Source organism: Petaurus breviceps, unplaced genomic scaffold, assembly GCF_028583685.1.
Source record: "Petaurus breviceps papuanus isolate PSGF00001 unplaced genomic scaffold, PetGlider_PUasm1.0 186, whole genome shotgun sequence".
Taxonomy (NCBI): Eukaryota; Metazoa; Chordata; class Mammalia; order Diprotodontia; family Petauridae; genus Petaurus; species Petaurus breviceps.
In genome coordinates, this window is record NW_027185798.1 from 31,290,892 (window position 1) to 31,318,541 (window position 27,650).

A 27,650-nucleotide genomic window follows, 5' to 3' on the forward strand; every position below is an offset into this window, starting at 1 on the left:
TGTTGACCTTTTTTCACATGGCTTTATGTTATTTAAATGTCTAAGTGACATTTTAAAGCAGTCCTTAGGTTTTGCTGATTTAAATACTGGGTTGTTTTTTTTTTCAAATTAGTAATCACAGTGCAGTAGAATCTTATTTGTTAGTTGTGTGGCTATAAAGATATGGTCTATTATGGAATTGTAAAAGTTTGCCTGTGCCTTTCTCCTGTTTTTTGGATGGTGGACCAGTCGTAGCTGTTTTATTGGTTGTCTTTTTTTTTTTTGTAGAAGCAATCAATGATATTTATCGATCCCATGGACTCTTCCCCTCTGAGACATGTTAATTGACCAGTGAACATTTATGAATTGCCAAATACTATACTGCTAAATTCTGAGGATACAAAGAAAAAGGAGCTTACATTCTAATATGGGAGGCGCCATATACCCACACACACACACACACACACTTACATGCATGCATGTATATAAAATAAACATTCAAAGTAGATACAAGGTTGCTTTAGAGAAGAAGGCATTAAGCAGGTGGGTGGAGAATGGAGATAGTTTGTTGTATATGAGGAACAACAGCTAGAAGGTCAATATGACTGGTCTGTAAAGTGTGTGGAAGGGAATAGTGTGTAAGAACAGAAAGATAGAAAGAGGCCAGGCTGAGAACTTTCAGTTCAAAGAAGAGGATGTTATATTTGATCCTAGAAGTAATAGGGAGTCACTGGACTTAATGGAGTGAGGTTGATTGACTTATCAGACACTGCTCTATGGGAAAACCACTTTGGTAGCTCTATAGAGGAAATATTGGAATGGGAAGAGACTTGAAGCAGGGAGACTCATTAGAAGGCTATTGGAATAATGTAGGCTAGAGGAGGGACTCTGTGAATGGAGATAAGGTGCCATCTATGAGAGATTGGGTGGTGAACAAGATTTGGCCACTGATTAGATATGTGAGGTGATTTGATTGTGAGGCACCCAAGTTGATACTGATGTTGGGATCCTAGGTGATTAGGAAGATAAAGGAGAGGGTTGATTTTGGGGAAAAGATAATTGATGATCCCCTCTGCTTTGGACATCTTGAGTTTGAGATACCTACAGGATGTCTATCTAGTTGCAGATGTCTAATATTAAGTTCATGATATGTGACTCTCAGGAGAGAGACTAGGACTGAATATGTCCATCTGGGAAATGATCTGCAACAGATGATTGAATCCTAGGAAGTTGATACAATCACCAAATGAAAGTATAGAGAAAAGAGAACCAATTCCTTAGTGTATTTTCTTTATTTAGGTTGGGTCCTATGATTTTCTTTGATTTAGGGACCACTCCGCAAGGACAAACTATCTACCAATGCAAATAGTTACTCAGCAATTAATAGTCTTAGAGGATTGTTCGGTCTTTTTGAAAGATTAAATGATTTGCTCTTAGGCATGTGTCAGCCTAAGTGCCTTTTAAATTTAGATCTCTAATGAGAGAATGCAAGTCCTTGCCTTTCTTGCAGATGTGGCAGGACTGTGGGTGCAAAATATTATATTTACCATTAGGCTTCATTAATGTATTTGGTTTTAGTGATCTGTTTTTTTTCTCTCTTTGGTTTTTGTTCTTTATTACAGGAAATGACTGGGAAGATGGGTGGGAAGTGAATGCATTTGGAAGGGAGTGATGTAAAATAAAAGATATCAGTAAAAATATTCTTACAAAATTGCCTCCTAGCATGGAATTTTTAATATATATGGTTATAAATATATATGTGTATGTATCAGGTTTACATACATGCATATATGTTATACAGCCACATTTTTATACAACAGGAAGATTATAATTCTGGATTACTGGAAATCTGGGTATTTACCAGTGGCTCCAAGAATATGATTATATATTCTGCCTGACTTTTTACTTCAAGCTATGATAACCTTTCATCTCCTTGCTTCTCATATAGCATGGCAGATACCGACCTGTTTATGGAATGTGAGGAAGAGGAACTAGAGCCATGGCAGAAGATCAGTGATGTGATTGAGGATTCTGTGGTTGAAGATTATAATTCAGTGGATAAAACAGCTACAGGTAACAAGCTTGTCAGAGAAAGTTCATATTTATAAATTATCTTACTCATTGACCTACATAGCATTTGTTTGAGAGAATGAAATGGAGGAGAAATTCAAGTATGCAGTGATGCCTTATTGTGGCACTGAGTGCCATCTTGCATTTTATCTTTTGTCCTACAGGTGGATCCATTTCTTAATTTTTCTAAGATAATTACATGTACCTCAGAGGTGCTGGGAGGTTGATAAGAGCCAGGGTACAAAGTGGTGATGCTGTGTACATTTATATGCCTAATCCAAACACATGTGCCTGTAGACCTATTTAGTTGTACTTTGTGAAAACTGCACATTACTTCTTGTTTTCACTTCTGTAGCAGTGACAAGTCTGTGCTCATCAGCTTGTTGCTCTGCATTGTCTCAGGAAATAGATAGTAGAGGGTCATGTTTCAGGGTCACACTTTGGACTACCCTGGAATTTGGATGATGTATTTTTCTCTTTGTTAAAGCATAATCAGTTGCTCTGATGATTTTTTTTTAAAGAGATGGTTTTGGCCTAATCTCAGTTCAGCATTGTATCGTCATGATTATGAAACCAGTAGCAGCAGTGTTAATGGAACTTTATTGAGCCCTGTCTGCCTGGTGCTATATAAAACACAAAGTTAAATACCTACCTGGTACAGTGGATAAATCATCTAACTTAACCAGCAGACTCAACACACAAAAAAAGGGAAGAATTGATTGTTTCTAAGTGGAAGAATTAGGGACAAGTAGGAAGAAGAGTAATCTGAGGATTCATTCATCCAGAAAGCAGGAAATTTCTTGGATAGATAACTCCACAGAGTTAGAAAAGAGAAGGCGAGGGCAGGTTCCTTCTTTGTCTTCTGTCCCTGGGTCATGTGTCTCCAAGTGACTGTACCTCCCCTTCCCACAGTTTCTGTGAGCCTGCAGCCAGTCTCAGCTCCAGTGCCCATCGTTGCCCATGCTTCTGTTGGTGGGCACCTCTCTACATCCACCACCGTTAGTAGCAGCGGAGTACAGAACAGCGACAGTGCCAAGAAGACGCTTGTCACACTAATTGCCAATAACAATGGTAAGTGGGATCCTTGGAAAATCTTCCTGGTCAGAAAGTTGAAGAAGATAAGGGAGAACAAAAAGTCATTGGGACAAGTGAGCCTTTTTGAAGTAGCAATTTCATCCAGTCTTCCTAATGCACCATTATCACATCATTCTTTTTACTCAAAAATCTTAGTACCTCCTGAATATTATTAAAAATTTCTCCTAGCATTTGAGAACCTTCACAGCCTGGTTCCAACTTGCCTTTCCAGTCTCATCTTATATTTCTGCCCTTCACATACTCTTAGATTCCAGTTAAACTGGATTACTTTCCTCTGCTGTTTTGATCCTTCCCTCCTTTGTGCCTTTATTCACTCTTCCCCCTACTAGAACTAGGGTGGACATCTTTCTTTCCAGTCTCCACTGATTAAAATCCATCTCCTTCTTCAAGATCTAGCTCTGGTGCTACCTCCTCTGTGAAGCCTTTCTTGATCCCCACTCATCTTTTCTTCATCAGATTTCTCACAGTGCCTTGTCCAAGCTTTTTACTTGTAACATTCTACTTTGTAGCATTGGATATGTGTCTTATCCTCTCCCTCCAGTGGACTACAAATTTTTGTCTTGTCATCTTTGTATCTTTGTAGCCTTTGTAAATGTTGGCATAGAACATTCTTAGTAAATGTTGTTGATTTCACTCGAATCTGTGGAGTAAATAAGAGTCAGAATCAAGTAATGATCCAGTGATTGGCACTGTCCCTGCTGAGTAGGTGCTGAACTCTTGCTGGAGTATAACCACACCTGGGGCCACCTGACTGTTGCTGGGGACACCCAGCAGAAGAAACAGGACATCAAATTTCTAGTTATTAAACGTTCCCTATTCTTTTATCCTTAAAAAAAAAAGTGCCATTTGGCAGAATTCTTTCTGGGGTTGCTAGGATCCTTCCTTTTCCTTGTAGATTCAGTTATTCATTAGTTTTCAAATGTAGAAGATAAGAAAGGGTTGACATTAATACTATACTTGAACTACTAAGGCATCTATATCAGAAGTGACTGCATTTTTGTAGTGGAAGGAAGTGGGTATCATATGATTAGTTGCAGTTTAGCAGTCAGAGAAGCCACGTTGTAAAAAAAAATTGTTTTGCTTAAGATCCTGTACACACCCTTATGTTATATACCATATAAATTAATTGTCTTCACACTGCTATCCGAAAGCTTTGACCTGAGTTATTACAACCAAAAAATATATATATTTTCTCTATTCTTATTTTCTTCCTGTCTTTTAAAATGTAAGGGTGAGGGTAAGGATTAAATAACACTTTTAAATAGGTATTTTCCCCTTTTCAACATAATTCTCTGTCAGTTCCTTATCTTAGATGTTTACTGAATGTTAAGATTTCTTAACATATTCATATTCCTTTAAGGTACACTAGCCATTCATTCATTTGAAAAGGAGTTATTAAATATTCCCTTTACAAGGGACTGTGCTAGGTGCTAGCAATACAGAGACAACAGTGACACTTCCTGCTCTCAAGGAGCATTTGCTGGACCCTAAAGAAAATCTTATTTTGCATCTTAAGCAACTTGGAAATGTAGAAAATCACCCTATCTCGACTCTTGCTAGACTTTTAATGCTGCTGGCTCTTATGTTGCTAGCCTAATATTTCTCTTCCAGCAAGTTAGAACATTTAGTGTAAGTTAAGTAGGAGACTGAGGGTCTGAATTAAGGCCAGAGGAGAAGGAAAGGAGTAAATTCTTTCTTTTGAAATTTATCTCTTCTGCTTAGGCCTTCTTTGTTATCCTCTTAGATAGAATAGGTAGCTTTGTAATGATTTTCCTGCCTTAAGTCTCTCTAGTGATCTTGCATAGATGCCTCCTTCCTAAAGCACTGTTTTTTTTCTTGTCACTCCCCTGCTCAGGCATTTTTAATAGCCACCAGTTGATTGCCTTCAGGATAAAGACCAGGTGCCTTAGGTGAGAATGCATGACCTTAGACAATCTGATTGCATCCTAACTTTTTAGCCTTCTTTCCTACTCTTAGCTATTCCCCAAATGCATATTGTACTTTTCTTCTACAGAGCCCTAGCTCATCCTTTATAAGTAGTACAGGTTATTGCATATGAGTATTTAGCAAATACTAATTTACCCCCAGAAAATGGAACTAGGAACAGTAAGTAGAAATTACAAAAAGGAAAATTTAAGTTTTACATAAGGGAAAACTTCCTAAAAATTAGAATTGTCTAAAATTGGAATGGTTTGCTTCCACATATAAGTGAATTTCTCTTTGCTGGAGATCTTCTTACGAAAGCTTGATAACTTGGGTATATTGTAGAAAGGAGTCTAGTTGAGGTTTTAATTAGACTAAATAGATGGTCTTTCAACTCTGAAAGTCTGTGTTTATGTGGATGTTGTTCCCTCTGCCTGGAATGCCTTGAGTGGGGAAGTCCATGACTTACTGAAGGCAGGAGAAATGATCAGGCTCTCCTTTATGTTTTCTTTACCATTTAGCAACAAATGCTGTTTATAACCGGTGGTTTCTATTGTAAATCATTGGCCACATCAGAAAAAAAAATAGCCCACATACAAAAATCTTAAAGTATGTTAAGGCAGATTTACTGGAATTAAATTTTGTAGTATAGTCACATAACCAGCCTCTTGATTCCCCTGAGACAAGAACACAGCTACTGATTGTCATCCCTGGGTTTGTTTTTTGGGGCCTCTAGCCATAGAACATGACTTTAGGCCTGCGACTAGTTCCACCAGTGTGAGGCCTCACAGCTGGGGTGCAGGTGCAGGCAGAAAGAAGCAGACAAAAGATGGAAGTTTCTGGCATTCCCTTATAGAGAAATTACAACTTTCCAGATGAGGGATGATGTTACTAAATTTTTCTGACTTCAGGTGTTATCTATATATAGCTTCTGTTTCTAAATGTATACTTTGAGATCTTTGAAGAGACATTCTGATCCAAGGTAGCAGGGAAGGCTCTCCACAGCAATCCATCCGAAAATATTAAATGCCCCCTTCATGCCAGGTAGTGTGCTAGATACTCAGAATACAAATAAAAAATGAAACATTCCCTGCCTTCAAGGAGCTGTCATTTTACCAGGAAACTCTGTGTGTATGTACACATGCATATACATGCACATACAAGCAATACAGAGTAATTTGGGGGGAGATCCTATGAGATGAACAATCAAAGATTTCATGTAGAAGGTGACATTTGAACTTTTAAGGAACCAGTGGCTTCTAAAAGGCAAAGATGAATAAAGAAAAATGTTTTAGGCATGAGTGGTAGCCATTATGAAGACATGGAAATGGGAAGTAGAGTGTTGTGAATGAGGAGTGGTGAGAAAGCCAGTTTGGCAGACCATAGAGTGAAGGAAGGGCCAGAAAGGTAGGTCAGGGAAAGGTTGTGAAGGGCTTTAAAAGCCAAGTAGAGGAGCTCCTTAAAAAATTAACTTTTATTTACCAATGCATCCCTTCTCTGTCTTCCTAGAGAGCAATCCCTCATATCAAAGAATTTAAAAAAGAAAAAAAAATAGTTCAGCAAAATTAACCAATGGAAAAAGTATGACATAACATGTGTAGTGTTCCATCTGAAGTTCCCCTAGAGTTGCAAGGAAGTGGAGGGAGACACGTTCTTACATCTCTTCCTTGGAGCTAATCTTAGTCGTTATAACTGTGCAGCATTCGGTTTAATTGTCTTGTTCTTCTTATTCTTTCCATTTATATTGGCATAGTCATTGTCTTTTTGTGATCCCATTTGGGGTTTTCTTGGCAAAGATACTTGTGTGGTTTGCCATTTTCTTCATCTCATTTTATAGATGAGGAAACTGAGGCACACAGGGTTAAATGCTTGTCCAGGGTTACACAGCTGGTACGTGTCTGAGGCCAGATTTGAACTCAGAAACTTAAGTCTTTCTGACTCCAGGCCCTGTACTCTATCCATTGTACCACCTACCTCTTCCAATTATTATGTAGCTGGGAAAAGGGATGACTCATTTGGCAAGGCTTCAGCCATTTGTAAAAGTCAGGGACTCTCTGTCCTGTTCCCAGCACTTAACTTAGTTTCAATCCCTCACACTTTTGAGATCTCCTTATTTGGTCTTCCAAAAGTCAGCAAAATGTGCACTTAGGTCTGGGTGAAATCTCTTGTTTTGAAATTGTCTCTTCTGTTTTTCCTAATGAAACTCGGGGGTTTGGCTTCACCCATGTCAGAGAGAGGGGTCGTTTTCATGGCATTGCAAGTGACTTACGTCCCTACCCTTACCTCCAGCAATGGGAGGCCTGGGCAGGAGGATGTCTCATAGCTCAGACATGTTAGAAATAAGCAAGTAGAACAAAACAAAAAGATACCATGAAACTAATTCTGGGTCTTAGTAGATGACTTAGCTCTTAAGAATGGTTCAAAATGAGTCCGTGATTTAGACATAAAAGGTGATGCTATAAGCAAACTGGGAGAGCAAGGAATAGTTTAGCTGTCAGATTTGTGGAGAATGGAAGAATTTATGACCAAACAAGAGATAGAGAACATTATGAAATGCAAAATAAATAATTTTGATTACATTAAATTAAAAACTTTTTGCACAAACCCAGTGCAACCAAGAATATAAGGGAAGCAGAAAACTGGAAAACAATTTTTACACCTAGTGTCTCTGATAAAAGCCCCATTTCTAAAATATATAGAGAACTGAGTCAGATTTATAAGAATACAAGTCATTCCCCAATTGATAAATAATCAAAGGATGGAAAGTTTGCAGATGAAGAAAGTAAAGCTATCTATAGTCATATGAAAAAATACTCTAAATCACTGTTGATTAGAAAAATGCAAATTAAAACAACTCTGAGTTACCACCTCACACCTATCAGATTGGCTAATCTGACAAAACAGGAAAATGATAAATGTTGGAGAAGATGTGGGAAAATTGGAATATTAATGCATTGTTGGTGGAGTTGTGAACTGCTCTAGCCATTCTGGAGAGCAATTAAGAATTATGCCCAAAGGGTTATAAAACTGTGCATACCCTTTGATCCAGCTATACCACTACTAGGTCTGTATCCCAAAGAGTTAATAAAAAAGGGAAAAAATCCATATGTACAAAATTATTTATAGCAGCTCTTTTTGTGGTGGCCAAGAATTAGAAATTGAGGGGATGTCCATCAATTGGGAAATGGCTGAACAAGTTGTAGTGTATGAATGTCATGGAATACTATTGTATTATAAGAAATGATGAAAAAAATGGATTTCAGAAAAACCTGGAAAGATTTAGATGAACTGATGCTGAGTGAGGTGAGCATAATCAGAACAGTGCACACGGTAACAGCCACATTGTATGTTGATTAACTTTGATAGACTTAGCTCTTTTCATCAGTGCAATGATCTAAGACAATTAGGGCTCATGGTAGAAAATGCTATCCACATACAGAGAAAGCACTTTGGAGCCTGATTGCATGTTGAAGCTTACTATTTTCTCTTTTATTTTTGTTGTTTTTTTTTTCTCTTGTGGTTTTTACCTTTTGTTCTGATTGTTATTTCACAACATGACTAATGTGGGAATATGTTTAATATTATTATACATATATAGCCGCTATCAGATTGCATGCCATCTTAGGGAGGTGGGAGGGGAGGAAGGAGGAAAAATTTAGAATTCAAAATCTTACAAAAGTGAATATTGAAAACTAAAAATAAATAAATGTAATTTAAAAAAAAAGGATGGTTCAGTAAACACTGACATTCACTCAGGGCTTATTTTTCAGTACTTCATATATTTTGGTATCTTGTGGGGGAAATTCACAGGTCTCCAAAAAGTCCCCATTACAGCCTTCCCCCATTTTTTGCTGGTCAAAATCCTGGACGTTCTTTAAAGTAGTACAATTGCTGCTTTCTGTCTGGTTGCTTTCCTAGATCACCCAGGATGCAATCACAGAACCAGAAGGGATCATAGGGCTGTTATGGTCTAGCCTCTACTTGTCCCTTTTGTGCCATAATCCACAAAAAGACATAGAAATGTTTGGCTTTGTTTTGTGATGGCAAAGAACTGAAAACTAAGGGATCTGGGATTCCCATTAATACTGGTTGTTCAGTTGTATCTGAACACCCATTTGGGGTGTTCTTGGCAGAGATACTGGAGTGGTTTGCCATTTCCTTTTCCAGCTCATTTTACAGATGAAGAACTGAGGCAAACAGGGTTAAGTGACTTGCTCACAGTCACACAATTAGTAAGTGTCTGAGGCCAGGTTTGTACTCAGGAAGGTGAGTCTTCCTGACTCTAGGCCAGCACTTTATCCACTGTGCCACCTAACTGCAGGCATAATTAAACAAATTAATGGTATATGAATGTGATGAATGGAAAATTGTTGAGCTATAAGAAATGATGAAGGGGATAGTTTCAGAGAAACCTGGAAATACTTGTATGAATTGATGAAGAGGGAATAAGCAGAACTAGTAGAACAGCAACAATGATGTAAAGGCAAATGACTTTGGAAGATTTAAGGCCTCTGACCATTGTAAACCCAAAGACCCATCCTATTGGAATAAGAACTCAACTATTTGACAAAAACTGTTGGGAAACCCAGAAAACTGTCTGGTAAACACTAGATATCCATATACCATTTACCATCATACCATATACCAAGATTGGCTCCAAGTGATGCATGATTTAGACATAAGGGGTAATAACAAATTAGAGGAAGAAATTTCTTGTCAGATTTATGGATATGGGAAAACTTCATATGCAAACAAGAGATAAAAAAGGTTCACAAGAGGTAAAATGGACACTTTTGGTTAGATAAAATTTAAAGTTTCTGCTCAAATAACCAGTGTAGCTAAAATGAGAAAAGAAGCAGATAATTAAGAGACCAAGAAGTATTAAAACAAAATATAAAGAATGAAAAAATAGAAGAAATGTAAAACATCTGAAGAAAAACAACTGATCCTGGGGAACAATCAAGAAGAGAAAACATAATAATCAGACTACCTGAAAACTAAAAACAAAAGATTAAAAAAAAGAATCTTGATACTACAATTCAAGAAATAATTCAAGAAAATTGTGCCAAAGTGTTTTAGAACAAGAGGGGAAAGTAGAAAGAGAAAAAATACACTGATCACCACCTGAAAGAAATCCTATGAGAAAAACCTGCAGGAATATCATAGCTAAATTATGAAATCCCTAGCTCAAGGAGAAAATATTACCAGAAACTAGGGGGAAAAAACAATTCAAATATGGTAGAGCCACAACCAGAATCACATAAAACCTATCAGTAGCTACACTAAAAGATCACAGGTGTTGGAACACTATATATCAAAGAGGAAAAGAATTGGGGTTGCAGCAGAAAATATCATACCCAGCAAAGGTGAAGCATAATGCTGAATGAGAAAAAAAAAATAAACATTCAGTGAATTGCCAGACTTTCAGAATTTTATTGCAAAAAGATCTGAGCTTAATAGAAGATTTGACATACAAGATCCAAGAGAAGTGTACAAGACTATACAAGGGTCTCGATAAGGATAGACTTTCTTTTTTATACAAGGAAATGTAAACTGTATGTCAGATTGTAATTGGGTAGTTCAAAAGGGTAAAGCTGAGTATGATGTGATTCTAAAAGGTAATACCATGGAAGAAAAGGTAACAGAGTAATTATCTTATTCAGATGAGGTCCAAGAGGAAGAATTGTCACAAAGGAATTAGATGAAGGAGAAGGGCTGGTACTGGAACCCTGCTCTTATCAGGAATGGCTTAAGGAGGAAACAATACACATATATATTTAGAAGGGTATAAAAGTCCTTTAAATTCAGAAAGAAATAAAAGGCCAAGACAGGAATGGGGAACCAGTAGCCTTGAGACCACATGTGCTGGTCTAGGTCCTCAAGTTGGCCCTTTGACTAAGTCCAAGTTGTACAGAACAAATCCTCTTTAATAAAAAGATTTGTTCAGTAAAGCTTAGACTCAGTCAAAAGGCTGCACTTGAGGACCTAGAAGGCCACATGTGACCTTGAGGTCACAGGTTCCCCACCACTAGAAAGGGATAAGGAGGGAGGGAGGGATTTTTAGAGGGAACCCTACTCACATCAAATCTGGGTTAAAGAGAAAACAAGATATACATTTGGAAAGGAATAAGTCTCCTAAATTTACAAAGAAATAAGAGGGAATAAAATGGGGGGGGGTATAGAAGGGTATCTTGATTAATGGGAATGGGATAAAGAGGGAACAGCATACATATTTGGGGGTCTATAAAAGTCTTCTAAATTCAGATAGAAATGAAGGTAAGAGGAAAGGGTGGGAGGGAGAGGATAAGGAAGGGGTCCTTGGATCGCAGGTTGTTAAGTAATAGGAAGGTATGGTAGCAGGTAGAAGTGAAGTCAAGTCAAGCCAGGAGGGATTTGAAATAAAGAGATACACACAAACATAAAATAAAGATCAGGATTAGAATTTATTCAGGAAAAAAAAGCAGGGGTAGTTATCATGATCTCAGACAATATTAAAATAAATTTAATCAAAAGAGAAAAATAGAGAAACTACATTATATGTCAGCCATATTAATATTGTTTTAGATAATTTAAAATAACTAGATAGTATAACGTTGGAATATTACTGTGGTTTAGAAAATGATGAATTGGTGGATTTAGAAAAATATGGAAAGACTTAGACTTGTGAAGATGTTATCCACATTTCAGAGAAACAGAGCACAAACAAATATAGTATGGTGTTACATAGATGCCTATGAATATGTGTATATGTGTGTATGATTATAGATGTGTATGTGTACATATCCACACTTAATTGCAGCCTTCTTGGGGGAGGAGTAGGGAGGAAAGGGGGAAAAAGAACAAAGTAAAAAGTACACAACAGAACAAAATAAAACCTAGGAGGAAGTAGAGAAAAGATCAACAGCTCTCAACGCAATGTGTAGTCTTTATTATATAATCTTTCTTGAAATGGAAATTTATTGCTTTATATTTTGAATCTGCTCTTATGTTCTGATGTATACATGGCAATGTTTTTTTTTCTTTTCTTATTTTATGTTTAGGTTTTAGTATTTAGATTTGCTTTTTTCTTATTTTGTATTTAAGTTTAAAATTATAAAAAAAAGAGAGAGAAGTAGAAAATTGGGAGAAAAATCTTGCAGCAAGTTTCTCCGATAAATATCTCATTTCTTTTTTGCTTTTTGGAGGTCAGTTGGGGTTAAGTGACTTGCCCAAGGTCACATGGCTAGTTTTTGTGTTAAGTGTCTGAGATTTGAACTCAGGTCCTCCTGACTCCAGGGCTGGTGCTCTATTCCCTGCGCCACCTAGCCTCCCCAAAGATGTCATTTCTAAGGTAGCTAGGGAACTGATTCAAATTTACAAGAGTAAGAGACATTCCATTCCTCAATTGATTAAAGGTCAAAGGAAATAAAATAAACTGTTTTGAGAATAAATCCAAACTATCAGTAGCTATGTGAAAAATGCTCTAAATCACTAATAATTAGAGAAATGCACATTAGAGCAACTCTGACCACCTTAGACCCATCAGGTTGGCAAAGTTTACAAAAAAGGAAAATGACATGCTGGGAGATAAAAGGTACATTAATGAACTTGTCCAACCATTCTGGAAAGCAGTTTTAAATTATCCCCAAAAAGGTAGTACAAGGTGCATACCCTTCGATCCAGTGATACCACCACTGGATCCCAAAAAGATCTGAGAAAGAGGAAGAGGACCTATATGTGCAAAAATATTTGTAGTGGCTCCTTTTTGTGGTGACAGAGAGTTGGAAATTGAGGAGATTGACATCAGTTGGGGAATAGGTGAACAAATTATGTTTCGTGAGCATGATGAAATACTACCATGCTGTAAGAAGGGTATGGTTTCAGAGAAATGTAGGAAAACATGTAAACTGATGCGAAGTAAAATGAGTAGAACCAGGAGAACAATTTATACAATAACAACAATATTGTAAAGACAAACAACTTTGAAAACCCTGAGAACCAGTCACAATTACAGAGGACTCATGATGGCACATCCTATCTTTTGGACATTGCTAATGTTGAAATTTGTTTGATGTAATGGGTTTTGTTTTTCTTTCTTTCTCAGTGGATATGGGAAAGGAAGTGAGAGGAGAAAATTTGGAACTGAAAATAAAATAAAATTGAATTAAAAAAAAAACAAAACCCTGATCAGTGCAGTGACCAAATACGATTCCAGAGGATTCATGACAAAACCTGGTCTCCAAACAGAGATGTGGTGGACCCAGGGTGCTGATTGAGACATATATTTTTTGGATATGGCTAAATGTGGGAATTTGTCTTGACTAAGCATATTTGGTAGAAGGATTTAGTTTATCCTTTTTAGTTTGGGCAGGTGAGGGAAGTAGAGGGAGAGCAAGTAGATTTTTAACTTTTAAAAAGAAGACATACAAGTTTTGCTTGAATAGTTCTAATGACGGTGAACCCATTGGATTCTGTGGCAGACCATTCCACTCTTTAATAGCTTTAATTGTTAGGAAGTTTTTCATACACTACATCAAACCTCGGTCTTTGATCCATTGCTTCTCCAGAGCTAAGCAGAATAATCATATACTTAAAGGTTATTATTCTGTTTCTTGAAGCCATACATCTTTTTTTTTCTGGGTTAAACATTCCTAGTTTTTTCAACTATTCTTTATAGATCTTGATTTTCTTGGTCACTCCTCTTTGCTCTCTAGCAACCATCCTTCCTAAAAATGTGGACCTGAAAATAATATTGTAGAAAACTGTCTTCTATCATCTTCCTAGTTTTGGACACTTGGCATCTTTTAGCACAACCCAGGACTTCATGGGTTTTTTGTTTGTGTCAGTCAACAAGCATAGTAGGCACTTATAAATGTTTGTTGCTTATTGACTATCCTGAATTCATGCAAGTTTGCCCACCGGGGAATGTGTGAAAGGTGGGATTAAAAGGAGTCAAGGTCTCCCTGTCATAGGTGAATGATAGCACTTCAGAGAAACAAGAAAAACAGACAAACCAAATAATGGAAGATCACATGATAAAGTGAAATTAATTTAAATGAACCTAGGTTCTTCTTTTTTCATATGAACTGTTACCAAACCATGCTCCATACTTGTGTTTTTAAATTGTTTTTATAAACTCCCAGTTGCAAGACTTTTCAAATAGCCCTACTAAATCTTAACTTACTAGATTTGGGCCCAGTATTCTAGCTAGCCTGTTAATCTTTTTGGTCCCAGTTTTGCCCATCAGCATATTAGCTATCCTTTCTAGCTTTTGTGTCCTCTGCAAAATAGTAAGCTTACCATTTAGTCCTTTATTCAAATCATTAAGAAAATGTTAAGTAGCATGAAGCCAAGTACAGAACCCTCTAGAGACCTTCTAGATCACTAAGTTGAAACTCAGCTATTAATGACACTTTTTGGAGACCAGTGGTTCCAAATCTGCTTAACTGTACTATTGTCTAGCCAGTACCTTTCTGTCTCATCCGCAAGTATAGCATGAGAAGGCACTGGTAAATGCTTTGCTAAAATATAGGTGAAATATATGACAGCATTCTCCTGACCTTTTTTTTTTTTGAGGGGGGCGCGGGGAAGGGGTGTGTTTTGAACATAAACACTGAAAACAAACATTTCTATACACAGCAGAATACAGAAAGAAGATTCTGTGTGAAAATGTAAATCTCTGTTTCATTGGAGAGTAGGGAGTGGGGGGAATAAACCTTTATTAAACACCAGGTATTGTGCTAAGCACTTTGCAAATATTTTCTCATTTGATCTTCATAACAACCCTGTGAGGTAAGTAGTATTATTATCCATATTTTACAATTGACGAGACTGAGGCTGTAAGAGGTTAAATGACTTTCCCAAGGTCACACAACTAGTAATTGTCTGAAGCAAAATTTGAACATGCGTCTTTTGGAGTTGAGGCCCAGCACACTCTTCACTAGGACAACTAGCCATACCATACTGTTCACTTTTTTTAAAAATATGTAATAGATTATGCACATTCTCTTAAAAACTGCCTTGCTTTTCTGTGCTGCCTCCTGAATTTCCTTCTGTTCTCTTCTATTTTAAAATGACTTATTCAGAACTCTCTATCTTTTCCACATACACACACACACACTAAGAGAAAGAAAAGAGGAATCCTAAACAACCCCTGTAACAAATAAGTATAGTCCATAAAAACAAATCCATACATTGACCATGCCCAAAAATTAATTTTCTGTATCTTCTGAACTGTCTCTGTCAGCAGGTAGATGAGTAACATGCTTCATAAGTCCTCCATAGAACCATGACTGGTCATTACTCTGATATGAGCTGAGTCTTTCAAAGGTGTTTTTCTTGATAGTTTCTTTCCTTGTAGAAATTGTTTTCCTGGTTTTGTGCTGCTCACTTCACTATGTCATTTCATACCACCCAGGATCCTCTAGAGTCATCTCTTTTTGTCAATTTTTATAGGTCTTATGATTCTTACAGAAATATTCCATTATATTAAACATACTAAACATAGTTTGTTCAGCCATTCCCTTATTGTCTAAGGGGCATCTAATGCACCATCTTAGTCTAGTTCTTTTTACTTCCCCCTCTCCCCCTTTTAATTACACTTTGAGTACAAGGAAGTTTGTTTTGCTTGTGGCTTCCCTCCCACTTCTACTTGGTTCTCTCTTGAGTTTGATATATTTATAAACTTTTATTGATAGTTTTTGTTTTTATATTACCTAAATTTTCCCCAAGTATCCTTCTCCCTTCCCTTCCCAGAGAGCTATCTTCTGTAAGGTAAATTTTTTTTAAAAGAAAGGAAAAATGATCTGCAAAACTGATGATTAGCACATGAAAAAAATCAATAATTCACACCCACATGGCTTTCTGGCTAACTTGTCATGCAGCTTTTTGGTGGAAGTAATCACCTCCTATAGTTTTTTTTCCTAAATGCATTGATCACTATTAGATCTGGTGAAAACTTAAGGTTTGTTTTACTAGAATAAGTATGTGGGAGAGGGTGTTCTGCCTTCCTGTTGAGGCAATCATCTTGACCTGTTCCAGATGAAACTCTGCAGGCTCTTTGTAATCACAACTTCTTTTCTACATATTTACTAACCATCTTTTTAATAGTAGGTTTAAGTATTTTGCCAGCAATCGAAGTCAAGCTCACTAATTTGTGGACTCTACTTTCTTCCCAGTTTTGAAATTTGGGACATGTTTTAGTCCTGTTTCCACCTTTGTCATTTTCTACCATTTTTCATATATCACTGATTGTCTCAACACTCAGTTCACATCTGCCAGTTCTTCACTAGCCTGGCATGTAGTTTATTTGGGTCTGGTGCCGTGTAATCAGCAGGAACAGCCAGGTGCTTTCTTACTTCTTTCTTGCTTCTCTTAGAAAACAGCTCCCTGTTAACCATTTTTATTCTGGCCATTAGTCCTGACAGAGGAAAGAAGAAAAAGAAAAGTCAAACATTTCTAGCTCTACCTTCTTTCTGTCATCTTTTTTTGCCCTCTACACCTTCAGGCAATGGTCCCATCATTTCTTTGAACTGCCTCTTTTCTTTAGCATAGCTTAAAAAAAAAAGCACTTTTTGTTAACTTTAATTTATCTCACCTGCTTCAACTCATTTGGAGCTTTAGCTCTTTTGACACTATTTTAGGACCATACTCTGCTTTTGTATTTAACCTGCCCTTGCTTCCATCTTCTAAACTCAGGTTGGTCTTAGTCAAGTTGTCGTTCCACATTGGTCTCCTTAGACAAGTTCCCCCTTTCTTCCTCATCAGGATTATTTTTTTTTTTTTGTCTTTAGAATTAAATTTCTGAGAGTTTCTCATTCCTCCTGGACTGACTTCCCTAAATAATTTTAGTGTATGGAATCTTGCCAGTCTTTTTTTCTGGACCTTTGAAAATCTGTTCTTTGAAAATATAGGGTGCATGTGAGACTTCCTGATATTGTTGTCTTCTGCGATATATTCTGAGAATTCACCAGGTCTCAGTGGTGTCTGTGAGGTGAAATTTACCTTCTTGTTTATAGTCTCAAATTCACCTTCCTTGTTCCCTCCGCTCCTGTTCTTGTATAGTATTTGGTTTGTATCGTTCACATTGTATATAGTGTTTATTGTTATGTAATGTAGATATTTGTTGCATCTTATTTACTATATGAGATTTATAGGCTTCTTGAAGTCATCTTGCTCAATGCCTTTATATATAACATGAACTCACGAAAGCAGGTAGGCCAAGGAGATGGAAGAATCTCTTTTCCTGGTAGATATTTAAACTGAGGAAGCACATGAAGGCTGACCCACTACCTATAGTAAGAGCAGGGTGTTAGCTAACCGCTTAAACCTTAAGATTCTGTCATTTTTCACAGCGCTCAATGCCACTGTCTCATTGGAGGGCCTTGACTTCTTAGAGCAGAGTTTCAGTGTGAATTCACATATTTTGTCAGTTTCTCTACTTGTTTACCTAAATGTTTTTAGTTTGCTTAAAGTTGGATATGGAAAAGTAGTCTGGAACTAGAAACTTATTTTTCCTTTCTACCAGTCTTAGAAGACTTAGGAGTGCATACTTTGATGTATTGGCTCATTTATAATTTCATTCATGTGGGTGTTTTCTTCACCAGCTCTAATTATGACCCTTTATACTTTAACCTGTGTGACTCTTGTCCATGTTTTACTGTAAGTCCTTCCTGTCTTGAAAATACTTGTGTGCAGTGCTAGTTGTCCACCAGTTTTTTCTTCATCACTGTTATCAATATGCTTACTTTTTTATTATATGTATGCTTGATTGTGTGTATTTTGTTATATTTCTTAAGTGGAGTAAATTCCCCTCTCCTCCCCATCCCAAAACAATGCCAAAAGTTCAGATATGACTGTAGGTAACCTAGATTCAAGAACATTTGTAAAACTATTTTTTTCTATATTCACAATTCTGTTGAAAATGCCTAGAATTCCATATACAGTAAAGTGCATTTAAGTGATGATTTTCTGGGGAATAGTTCTCTATCTTTTGGTTTCCTGATTAACTTTACAATCTTTTCTGAAGAGTAGTTAATTTATCTTATTTAATCCTCAGGTTTATAAATACAGCAGAACATTGTCTCCAGTTATAATAAAACTGCATCTTTAATTGGTATTTTAATTCAGTGAAAAATAATTGCATTAATATAAATAAAATATTGCACTTGTCTCAATTTCCATACTTCTGACAATTCAAGGATTAGTGACTTAATCTGGACCTCAACCATTAGTCTTCTTAAACCTCTATGATCAAGAAAAAAAGTCAGTTATCTGGTGGCCAACTTTCTGATGATGTCTCTCTGCACTTACTGGTTCAGATAACAGATACCCAGCCCAAAGCTGAACCCCTTACTCAAAGCCTCTCCATCTGGTAGGATCAGCCAGAGCTTGTGCTCTACTAGAGTAACAGAGCCTTCGAGAACAATTGCCAAGATGCCGATAAGCCCCCTGAGGAGTTTTTTAGACTTGAAGATTCTTAGTGATTTTGCATAGGAAGTAAGAGAAATATGAACATTAATTACTGTTTTGTTAAATTTTGCAGATGAAGAGATTCATGTGATCAATTGCTGTCCCTTTTTTGGCTCAGCTTTGACATGTGATCTCTAATTGTGGCTTATAAATGGAATGGTTACAAATGAGCTCGTTTTGTAACTCTTCATCATGCTCTTTTGTGTCTATGGGTTTGTTTGTTTTTTTTTTACACACCTTAAACCTTGTAATTTTTTTTTCTTCGAGTACTACTACATGGCTAAGCTCTGCTTTCAGTTATTTATTATCCCCAGACAACTCTACATGAACAGTTGCTAATTGAATTCACTTTCTTAAAATTCAAGGCAAGCTACAATAGATGTCTTTCCAGCAGTCAATCTTTTATACCTTATTATCCCAAACATTGCTATCTGACTACATGACTTATCTTTTCATCATACTTTATTCTGGAAAGGAGGCCCTTTTGGTCATTTGAGAGGAAATGACCAACTATTACATGGATATCTATATGGCCATCTGTAGATTATAGGTTCTCTGACTGGGAATGATAATAGTATCAGAAATTTAGAGCAGAAACTGATTATAGGAGGCATCTGTTGGGCTTCTTGTTTTACAAATGAGGAATTAACAACAACATTATGATAGCATTTATGTTATACTTTAAGGTTTACAAAGCACTTTACAAATATAAACTCCTTTTATCCTCATGACAACTCTGGGAGGTAGGCCTATTTTATTTATTTGTTTATTATGCCCTTTTTACATTTGGGAAAAGTAAGGCATAAAAAGGTTAAGCAGCTTGTGCTCAGGTTGACACAGCTAGGAAGTGTGAGAAGCGGCATTTGCTGAGGTCTCCTGACTTCAGTCCAGCACTATATGAAGTCACCTCATGAAGCTTTCTCCCCCGCATTGTTGCTTCACAACACCCCTGTAAAACAGACATCACTGGTACTCCTACCCTACCCCACAGATGAGGAAACTAAGGCTCAGGTTCAACAGTTTGTGAATGGGAAGAAGAATGACTTGAGCCAAGGTCACTGGCCCTCAGAAAAGTGGTCAGACTCATGGCCATTCTCACTTCCTTGTCTCTGCCCATATTCTGTGCCCTAGATTCACACTCAGCAGATCTAATATTAGGAGAAATCACAACTCATAGTTCTTTTTCAGGGAACTCTCAGTGAGGAAACTCCTCCACCAAAGCAGATCCTTACTCAGCTCATTTTTTATAGCTGCCTGGGGTCAGTGGGAAACTCAGTGACCTGCCCAGGGTTCCACAGCTAATATGGGTCGGGCATGGAATTTGTAGACAAGGGTCTTCCTGACTCTCCTCACCACCCCACACTGCCTGGACTATTACAATCATCTACCCCTTTGTCTTGGCACCTCAACTTGAAACTTTCTCTTGAGCCAGGCCAGGATTTTCACTAAACCCTAATGCCAGTTATATCAACCCAGCCTTCAGGTTTTTGCTTAAAAGTCCAGATGAATTTCTACCACCTTCATGAAGAGGTGGCCACAGGCTTCCTTTACTAAAGAATGAGGAGCTACGGTTCTCTTCTGCTCATACAAATCTTTAGCCTGAGTAGACCTAAGGTACTGGCTTCCCAAACCTGTCTGAATAAGCCTAGGGATGCAAAATAAAGGATTTTAAAAATATTTACAGAATGTCTATTCTCATTGGGTCAGGGCATTAAACATTCTCTAGGTGATTGACCTTATTAATTCATGAAATTGTCATCTCCTGCAGTTGTAGTACTTTCACTTGGCATAAGGCTTTTATAAGTTATTTTGTTTATCAGTGTTGATATTATTAAGAAAAACTTGGGCAGCTAGGTGGCACAGTGAATAATAGAGCACTGGCCCTGGAGTCAAGAGGACTTGAGTTCAAATCCGGCCTCAGACACTTAATACAAAAACTAGCTGTGAAAGACCTTCGTCCTTCCCTCTCTGCCATTTTCCTGGTAATTGGTAATTCCAACTCAAGTTCCAAGTAAGACTGAGATACAGGGTGCTTTCTCTCCTTTGGAGCTCTGTGGCCTTGCTTAATTGTTAATTGTCAGTGTTACTTTAGTCAACTATTAAATTAATCCTCAATGAAGTTGGGTTTATCGAGTTGCACTTGTTATCCAGGTATTCTCTACAGGACCATGCTCTGTGAATTTTATCCAAATTTTCAGCCATGTTGGTGGTCAGTCAGCATTGACAGTCCTGTGCTGAGGACTAGGGATACAGGAAGGGCAAAAGTCAGTCCCTGCTCTCCTGCTCAGTGAGGGAGGGAAGACGGCTATGTAGAAACAAAGATGTAGGCAGGACAAGGAGGAAACAAGCAGCAAGGGAAGGCCCCCAAATTAAGAGGTGTTGGGAAAGCCTTCCTCTAGGGTTTTAACTGGGACTTGAAGGAAGACAGGGTAGCCAGGTGACCTGGAATCAGGAAGACCCGAGTTCAGCCTTAGTAGCTGTGTGACCCTGGGAAAATCACTCAACTCTCTTTGCCTCAGTTTCCTCATCTGTAAAATGGGGATAATCATAGCACCTACCTCTCAGGGATGTTGTGAATATCAAATGAGATCATTATAAAGCACTTAGCACAGTACCTGGCATATAGTAAGTGCTAAATAAACTGTTATTATTGTTGTTATAAGCCAGGAGGTAGAGATGAAGTAGAGGAATCTAGGCATGGGAGCAGGCAGTGAAAATGCCCAGAATTGAGAGACAGAATGTCTTCTTCCAGGAACACCAGGGAGGCCAATGTTAAAAGGTATGTTGGGAGGTGGGGAAGGCTTTGAAAGACAGACTGGATTTTATATTTGATCCTGGAGGTGACAGGGAGGCACTGGAGTTTATTGAGTAAGAAGGAGTTGGGGGTGGATGGGGGGATGGCTGATATGGTCAGACCTCTCCTTTAGGAAAGTCACTCGCTTGACTGAATGGAGAATGGATTGGAATAGGGAGAGACTTAAGGCAGTCAGACCCACCAGCAGGCTTTCACAGTGACCTGGGAATGGGCAGTGTAGGAGGAGAGAAAGGGGCATATTTGAGAGATTTCTTAAAAGTGAAATCAAAAGACCTTAGCCACAGGGTCTGAAGAGTGAGAGATAGTGAAAAGCCATGGATGACACCTAAATTTTAAGCCTGAGGGACTGGGACGATGATGGTGCCCATGACTGTAATAGGGAACTTTGAAAGAGAGGAGTGTTTGGGCACAAAGATAATGACTTCTTTTTTTAACATGTTCGGTTTAAGGTGTTTCCTGGGTGTACAGTTTGAAATGTGTTTGTCTATTTGGAGATTGAGGTAAGCAGAGAGGTTAAGGCAGGATAGGTAGAATTGAGAATCAACAGCATAGAGATTATATTTGAATCCACAGGAACTGATGAAGTCACCAAATAAAGCAGAATATAGAAAGAAGAGGGCCTAGGACAGAATCTTGGGCCTCAACTATGGTTGGAGGACATGGTCAGGAGGAGCAGTAAAGGAGGATCCAGATTGGTGGAATGAGAACTAGGAGAAAGTAGTATTCTGAAAACCTAGAGAAGCTGACAATAATAGATAACGGTTTGTTTGTTTGTTTGTTTTTTAAAGCAGTTGGGGTTAAGTAACTTGCTCAAGGTTACATGGCCAGTTATTTTGTGTGGGTGCCAAATATCTGAGGCCGGAACCAATCCTGGGTCTCCCGACTCTGGGGCCGGCGCTCCTACTCACTGCGCCACCTGGCCGCCCCAATAGGTAACAGTTTTAATGTAACTAGTAGAGTGATACACTAGGAGTAGAGGAAGGCTTCACTTTGAATCCTGACTCTTGTCACTTCTACATGTGTGGTCCCTGGGCAAGTCAGGTAACCTCTGGCAGCTTCAGCTTTCTCGTCTGTGAAAATTGGGATAATCATAGCACCTCCCTCACAGGGTTATTGAAGATCAAATGAGACCAACTAACCAGTCAGTAGGCCTTTGTTATAAATGCCTGTTATGTGCTGGGCCCTATGATAAGAACTGGAGATATAAGTACAAATAATAAAACAATACCTATTCCCAAGGCATGTGTAGCACTTGGCAAATTTCAAAGTGCTATATAACTATGAGCTTATTATTTTAAATTTTCATTTATAACTTTTGTTTCTAGATCACCTGCATTTTCCAGTCCATTCCACCCTTTGCCACCTTCCTGAGTTATCCTTTATAACAAATAATAAAAAAAAGAAAAATTGTTTTAGCAAAACTAACACAATCAGACAAGTCCAACATTATATGTATTATTCAATACCCTTAGTACTTGACCTCTAAAAAAGGGAAGTGAGGTACATTGTGGGCTATTACTAATTTATCTTCATTATAAGATGCATGGGTAAGAGGTATCAATAAGATTCCTCCCAAATCCCTGTTTTGTTCTGTTGATTATAAGGGTTTTTAGATTATTTTGGGAACACTTCCATTTTGGTGACATAGATTCCCTTCCCCCCCTTCCGTACAGTTAAATTGAAATGGTTCTGTTGCCATATCTAAAGGATCTAGTACTATCTGAGAGCATGATGTTTCCCATGGCATTGATGTATATGGAAAAACTTGAGGAGTTTGATTTTTTTTCTTATATATCCCCCTCTCTCTTCCTTTAATGTTTTAGCAGGCAATCCTTTGGTTCAGCAAGGTGGACAACCACTCATCCTGACACAGAATCCAGCTTCAGGTCTGAGCACCATGGTCACTCAACCAGTATTGAGGCCTGTTCAGGTCATGCAGAATGCCAACCATGTTACTAATTCCCCCGTGACCTCGCAACCCATATTCATCACTACACAGGTAAATGGGGCCTCAGTGTTTCTCTTATTTGGTAAAGGAGTGGGGAAGTGTACTTAGCCTCATTGGAACCATGGAGCAAATCTAACCTACCACCTGTGTTTCTGTGGCCTGTGAGTTAAAAATGGCTTTCACATTTTTAAATAGTTGGAAAAAAAAATCAAGAGTAATATTTTTGTTGTTGTTTTTGCTTTTTGGAGGGAGGAAGGCAGGGCAATTGGGATTAAGTGACTTGCCCAAGGTTAAGCGGCTAGTAAATGTTAAGTGTCTGAGGCCGAACTTGAACTTAGGGCCTCTTGACTCCAGGGCTGGTGCTTTATTCACTGGACTATCTAGCCCCCCCCAGAATAATTTTTTTTTTTAAGCAATTGGGGTTAATTAACTTGGTCAAGGTTACACGGCCAGTTATTTTGTGTGGGTGTTAAGTATCTGAGGCCGGAACTGATCCTGGGTCTCCCAACTCTGGGGCCGGCGCTCTTACTCACTGTGCCACCTGGCCGCCCCAAGAGTAATATTTCTTGACATGAAAATTAGTTGAAATTCAAATTTCAGTGTCCATAAATAAAGTTTTATTGGAAGATAAACCATGTGTACTAGTTTATGCCTTACTGTGTCTGCTTTTGGCTGTAGAGTTGAGTAGAGTAACAGACATCAAGTTTAGTGCTCTCATCACCTTGCACTGGTACACCCTACAAATTGCAGCGATGGCAGTTATCACTTAGAAGTACCACTTGTATTGCCATATCTCAGCGGCTTTATTTATTATTGCCAGTACATGCTCATCTTGTCAAAATAAGAAAGGAAAAGTGGTCTTTGAATGTCATGCTTTTAAGTCACAAGTGTGGATTATTCTGTTATCAAATTATATAGCAAAGCACTGTGTTTATTATGCAGTGACACTGTAACTGTGCTAAAAAAATACAGTGGCCATCACCATTACCAGAGTTAGCACATGTCACACATTATTCCCAACTCACAGGGAAGCAAGTCAGAAAAAAAATTAGAAAATTAAAAATGAAATATCTCATCACAGCAGAATTTCTTCACAAAAATAAAAAATGAAAATGAGGCTGCAAACAAAATAAGTTTTTACATGGTTCATTTGTTAGCCAAGTAAGGAAAATCATTTGCTGATGATGAGCTAATTAAATCCTGTTTGATTGCAACCAGAGAAAACGAACTTATTTAAGACTTTCTGTGAGAACGGAAAGAAGAGTTGAGGACATTGGGGGCAACATCATTGGTCAATTAGAGAACGAGGCAAAAGGTTTTGAGCGGTTTTCCTTGGCTATTGTTCCCGGTACTGGTTAGTTGTTGTTTATTCGAGGAGTCATTGGTGAGTCTAAAGTGACTGGAAAATTGTCCTCTGAATAGTCTTCATGAGCCAACTACAAGGGAGAATATTTTCAAAGTTCAGAAAACACTAATTCAGTACAGCTGGAAGTGGAATCTGCTAAGATGTGTTACTGTGATGGTGATAATAATATGTGTGGAACAGACAAAAGGCTTTTTTGGGGAACAAATAGGTGGCCCAGTGAGTAGAGCACCGGCCCTAGAGTCAGGAGGACCCAAGTTCAAATCTGACCTCAGACACTTAACACTTACTAGCTGTGTGACCTTGGGCAAGTCACTTAATCCCAATTGTCTTGCTTTTCCCCCCTCCAAAAAGACCAAAAAAAAAGTCTTTGTTGGACAAATTTACAAAGCTTGTGAAAATGAAAGGTGTTTAAAGATCTATGGTTATTCATTTTATTATTCATTAGCAAGTACTTTGTAGAAAATATTTGAATCTATCATGTGTTGCTGAACCAGTACTGACACTGGTGAACTTCCTTTGGTCTCATGGCCTTAACCATTGTCAGGCCTGTGAACTTTTGTCAAAAGTAGAAGCTGAGCATCCTAACTTTCCATCACTCAGTAGTTCAATTGCTTACCAGTGGTAAAAAAAATTTTAACTTGAGGCCAAGATCAAAATTTTTCTGAAGAACTGTCTTCAGTCATATTGTTGAATATTAAATGACTAGAAATTAACTTTTGCTGCATACTTGGTGTTTCTTAATGAATTTAGCTTAAAATTATAAGGCAAAAATAGTACTTATATCCAAAACTTATTCTGTGGTAAAATCAACTCAAAAACAACTGATATTGTTTGAATTACATGTAATATCAAACTGCTTTATACTTATTTATGTCAAGGGCAGCTATGTGGTGCAGTGGGTAGAGTGTCAGACCTGGAGCCAGGAAGACCTGCGCTCAAATCTGTCCTTACACATTTTCTAATTGTGTGACCCTTGGTACATCCCTCAATCTCTGTTGGTCTAAGTTTTCTCACCTATAAAATGGGGGTAATAATCGCACCTTCCTCCGAGGGTTATTGTGAGGATCAATATAAAAAGCCCTTAGCACAGTGCCTAACACATAGTAAGGGCCATATAAATGTTGGTTGTGGTTATTGTTATTACTATTATTATTATACTTCCCATGCTGTCAAAGTTAAAACAATAAGGAAGATTTCCATTCCCACTCATTTATAGCAAATCAATTTCCTGAGGTCAAACTACATTTCCAGTAGTATTTTTCTGACCTAAGTGCAGGTGCAAAAGAAATGGCCATATTTCAGAATCTATTTAATATTGCAATTGAGGAGCTTCCACCATATCTTCAATTGGAAGTGGTTTATCTGCAATATAATGATGTGTTAAAGGTCAGAGATCAAGAGAAGAGCCTAATAGAATTCTGTAAAAGCTTTTCAAGTTAGAATATGCTCAACTAAAATCATATGTTCCTGGATTGATGTCAGTATTATTTGGCAGTACCTATCTGTGAAAAGACATTTTTTCAAAGATAAAATACATTAAATCTTGATACATATCAGTATGCATACTTACAGTTGATTTTGATGATAAGGAGCACTTAACATTGAACCCTAAGTAAGTGAAATGTTATTCCCAAGAAAGAATTCCATTCTTCTTCTTAAGTTGACTTGCATTATTTATGTTTTTTTAATTTTATAAAAAAATATGGAAATATTTTTGTTTTCTCTCTAGCTTATAAAAAGTACCCATAATATCCTTGATTTTGCTTCTTGACACACAAAGCCTAAAATATTTTTTCTGTCTTCATAGAAAAAGTTTCCCAACCCTTAATCCAAAGTTATAGATCTTTCTTCCATTTCTTCTGTAGTTTCTTCTACAAGTTTACAGTATTACTATTTTCTAATTTGATGTCATCAATGTATAAACAACCTTGCAGAACGTGACTGCTGTTTTGCCTGAGGCCAGCACACAAATTAGTGGCAAAGTGTGGATTACTCCTTGTTACCCCCCGGACATCGAGACTTCTCCACAAATTGCTGGAGATTCTGTGCTTCCTTTGTTACCTGAGGCAGGTTTGGAAAGCCACATCAAGTGAACATAACCTGTGGAAATCTTTGTGGGAGAAAAGCTTTTGTAAATGTAGAGGGAGAACACACTTGTTATTGATAACATGGTGAGCTAAGGCAGAAAGCTGGCCTGCTCTGAACACTAAGTGAACCTTCTCTTTGCCATAGACCCTGAGATTCCTTAAGTTACCAGCAGTCTCACTTGGAAATCTGCCAAAGGCTTATTATGGCCTTTGAAGTGGATTTTTTTTAACAATTCCTTAGGTTTATGATTGTTTAGCTGTCAAGTCATTCCTGTGATTGCTGTTGGCTTCAGTTTCCTTCTCTGCTTTTACCTGTTTAAAGACTGAGCTAAGCCTGGACCCAAGCCTTCTAGCTTTGTGTTCTTCTAAGGCAGGCATTAGGCTTTCATCTGTTGAAGTAATGTTCAAACTGGCTTGGCTTATTAAGGATGTCCCCAAACTGTTCATCTCATTCATTAGAAGTTCCAACATCAGAGAGACCTGAAAACATGAGAGAGTCTGAGGAGTGTATTTGGACCCAAATTTTACCTGGTACTTAACTTTTGATTCCTGGGCAACTTCTGATCCATATTTATTTGTATTCACATGTTAAAGTTTGTTTTGCTTTTTTAATGCAGGGATTTCCTGTAAGAAATGTTCGGCCTGTACAAAATGCAATGAATCAGGTTGGAATTGTGTTGAATGTACAGCAAGGCCAAACAGTTAGACCAATTACACTAGTCCCAGGTAAGAAAAAAGTATTCAGTCACTTGAACTAAAATGATATATAACAGAAGTTTTCATTTTACTGTTATAGACTAATCAAAATTTTTGCTCTAGGCTAATTAAGAACTTAGTCATATGTTCTGAATGACATCATATATCTGATTGATTGAAAAACATCCATAATTTTAAAGATATTCCTAACTTTTAACCAGA

At 37.6% G+C, this 27,650-nt stretch overlaps 1 protein-coding gene across 4 annotated transcripts in view; it reads left to right on the plus strand.

Annotated features, from left to right (window-relative positions):
* Window positions 1–27,650, plus strand: part of POGZ (pogo transposable element derived with ZNF domain) — a 56,580-nt gene that overhangs the window by 13,316 nt on the left and 15,614 nt on the right. For 3 of the 4 annotated variants that reach the window (XM_069090009.1, XM_069090010.1, XM_069090012.1), the window contains exons 2-5: window positions 1,928–2,052; window positions 2,962–3,120; window positions 23,155–23,330; window positions 27,350–27,458. In XM_069090009.1, coding sequence (XP_068946110.1) covers window positions 1,929–2,052; window positions 2,962–3,120; window positions 23,155–23,330; window positions 27,350–27,458 — 568 coding nt within the window. In that variant the 5' untranslated portion in view covers window position 1,928. The remainder of the gene's footprint in view (window positions 1–1,927; window positions 2,053–2,961; window positions 3,121–23,154; window positions 23,331–27,349; window positions 27,459–27,650) is intronic. The other variant, XM_069090011.1, reaches the window with a different exon arrangement.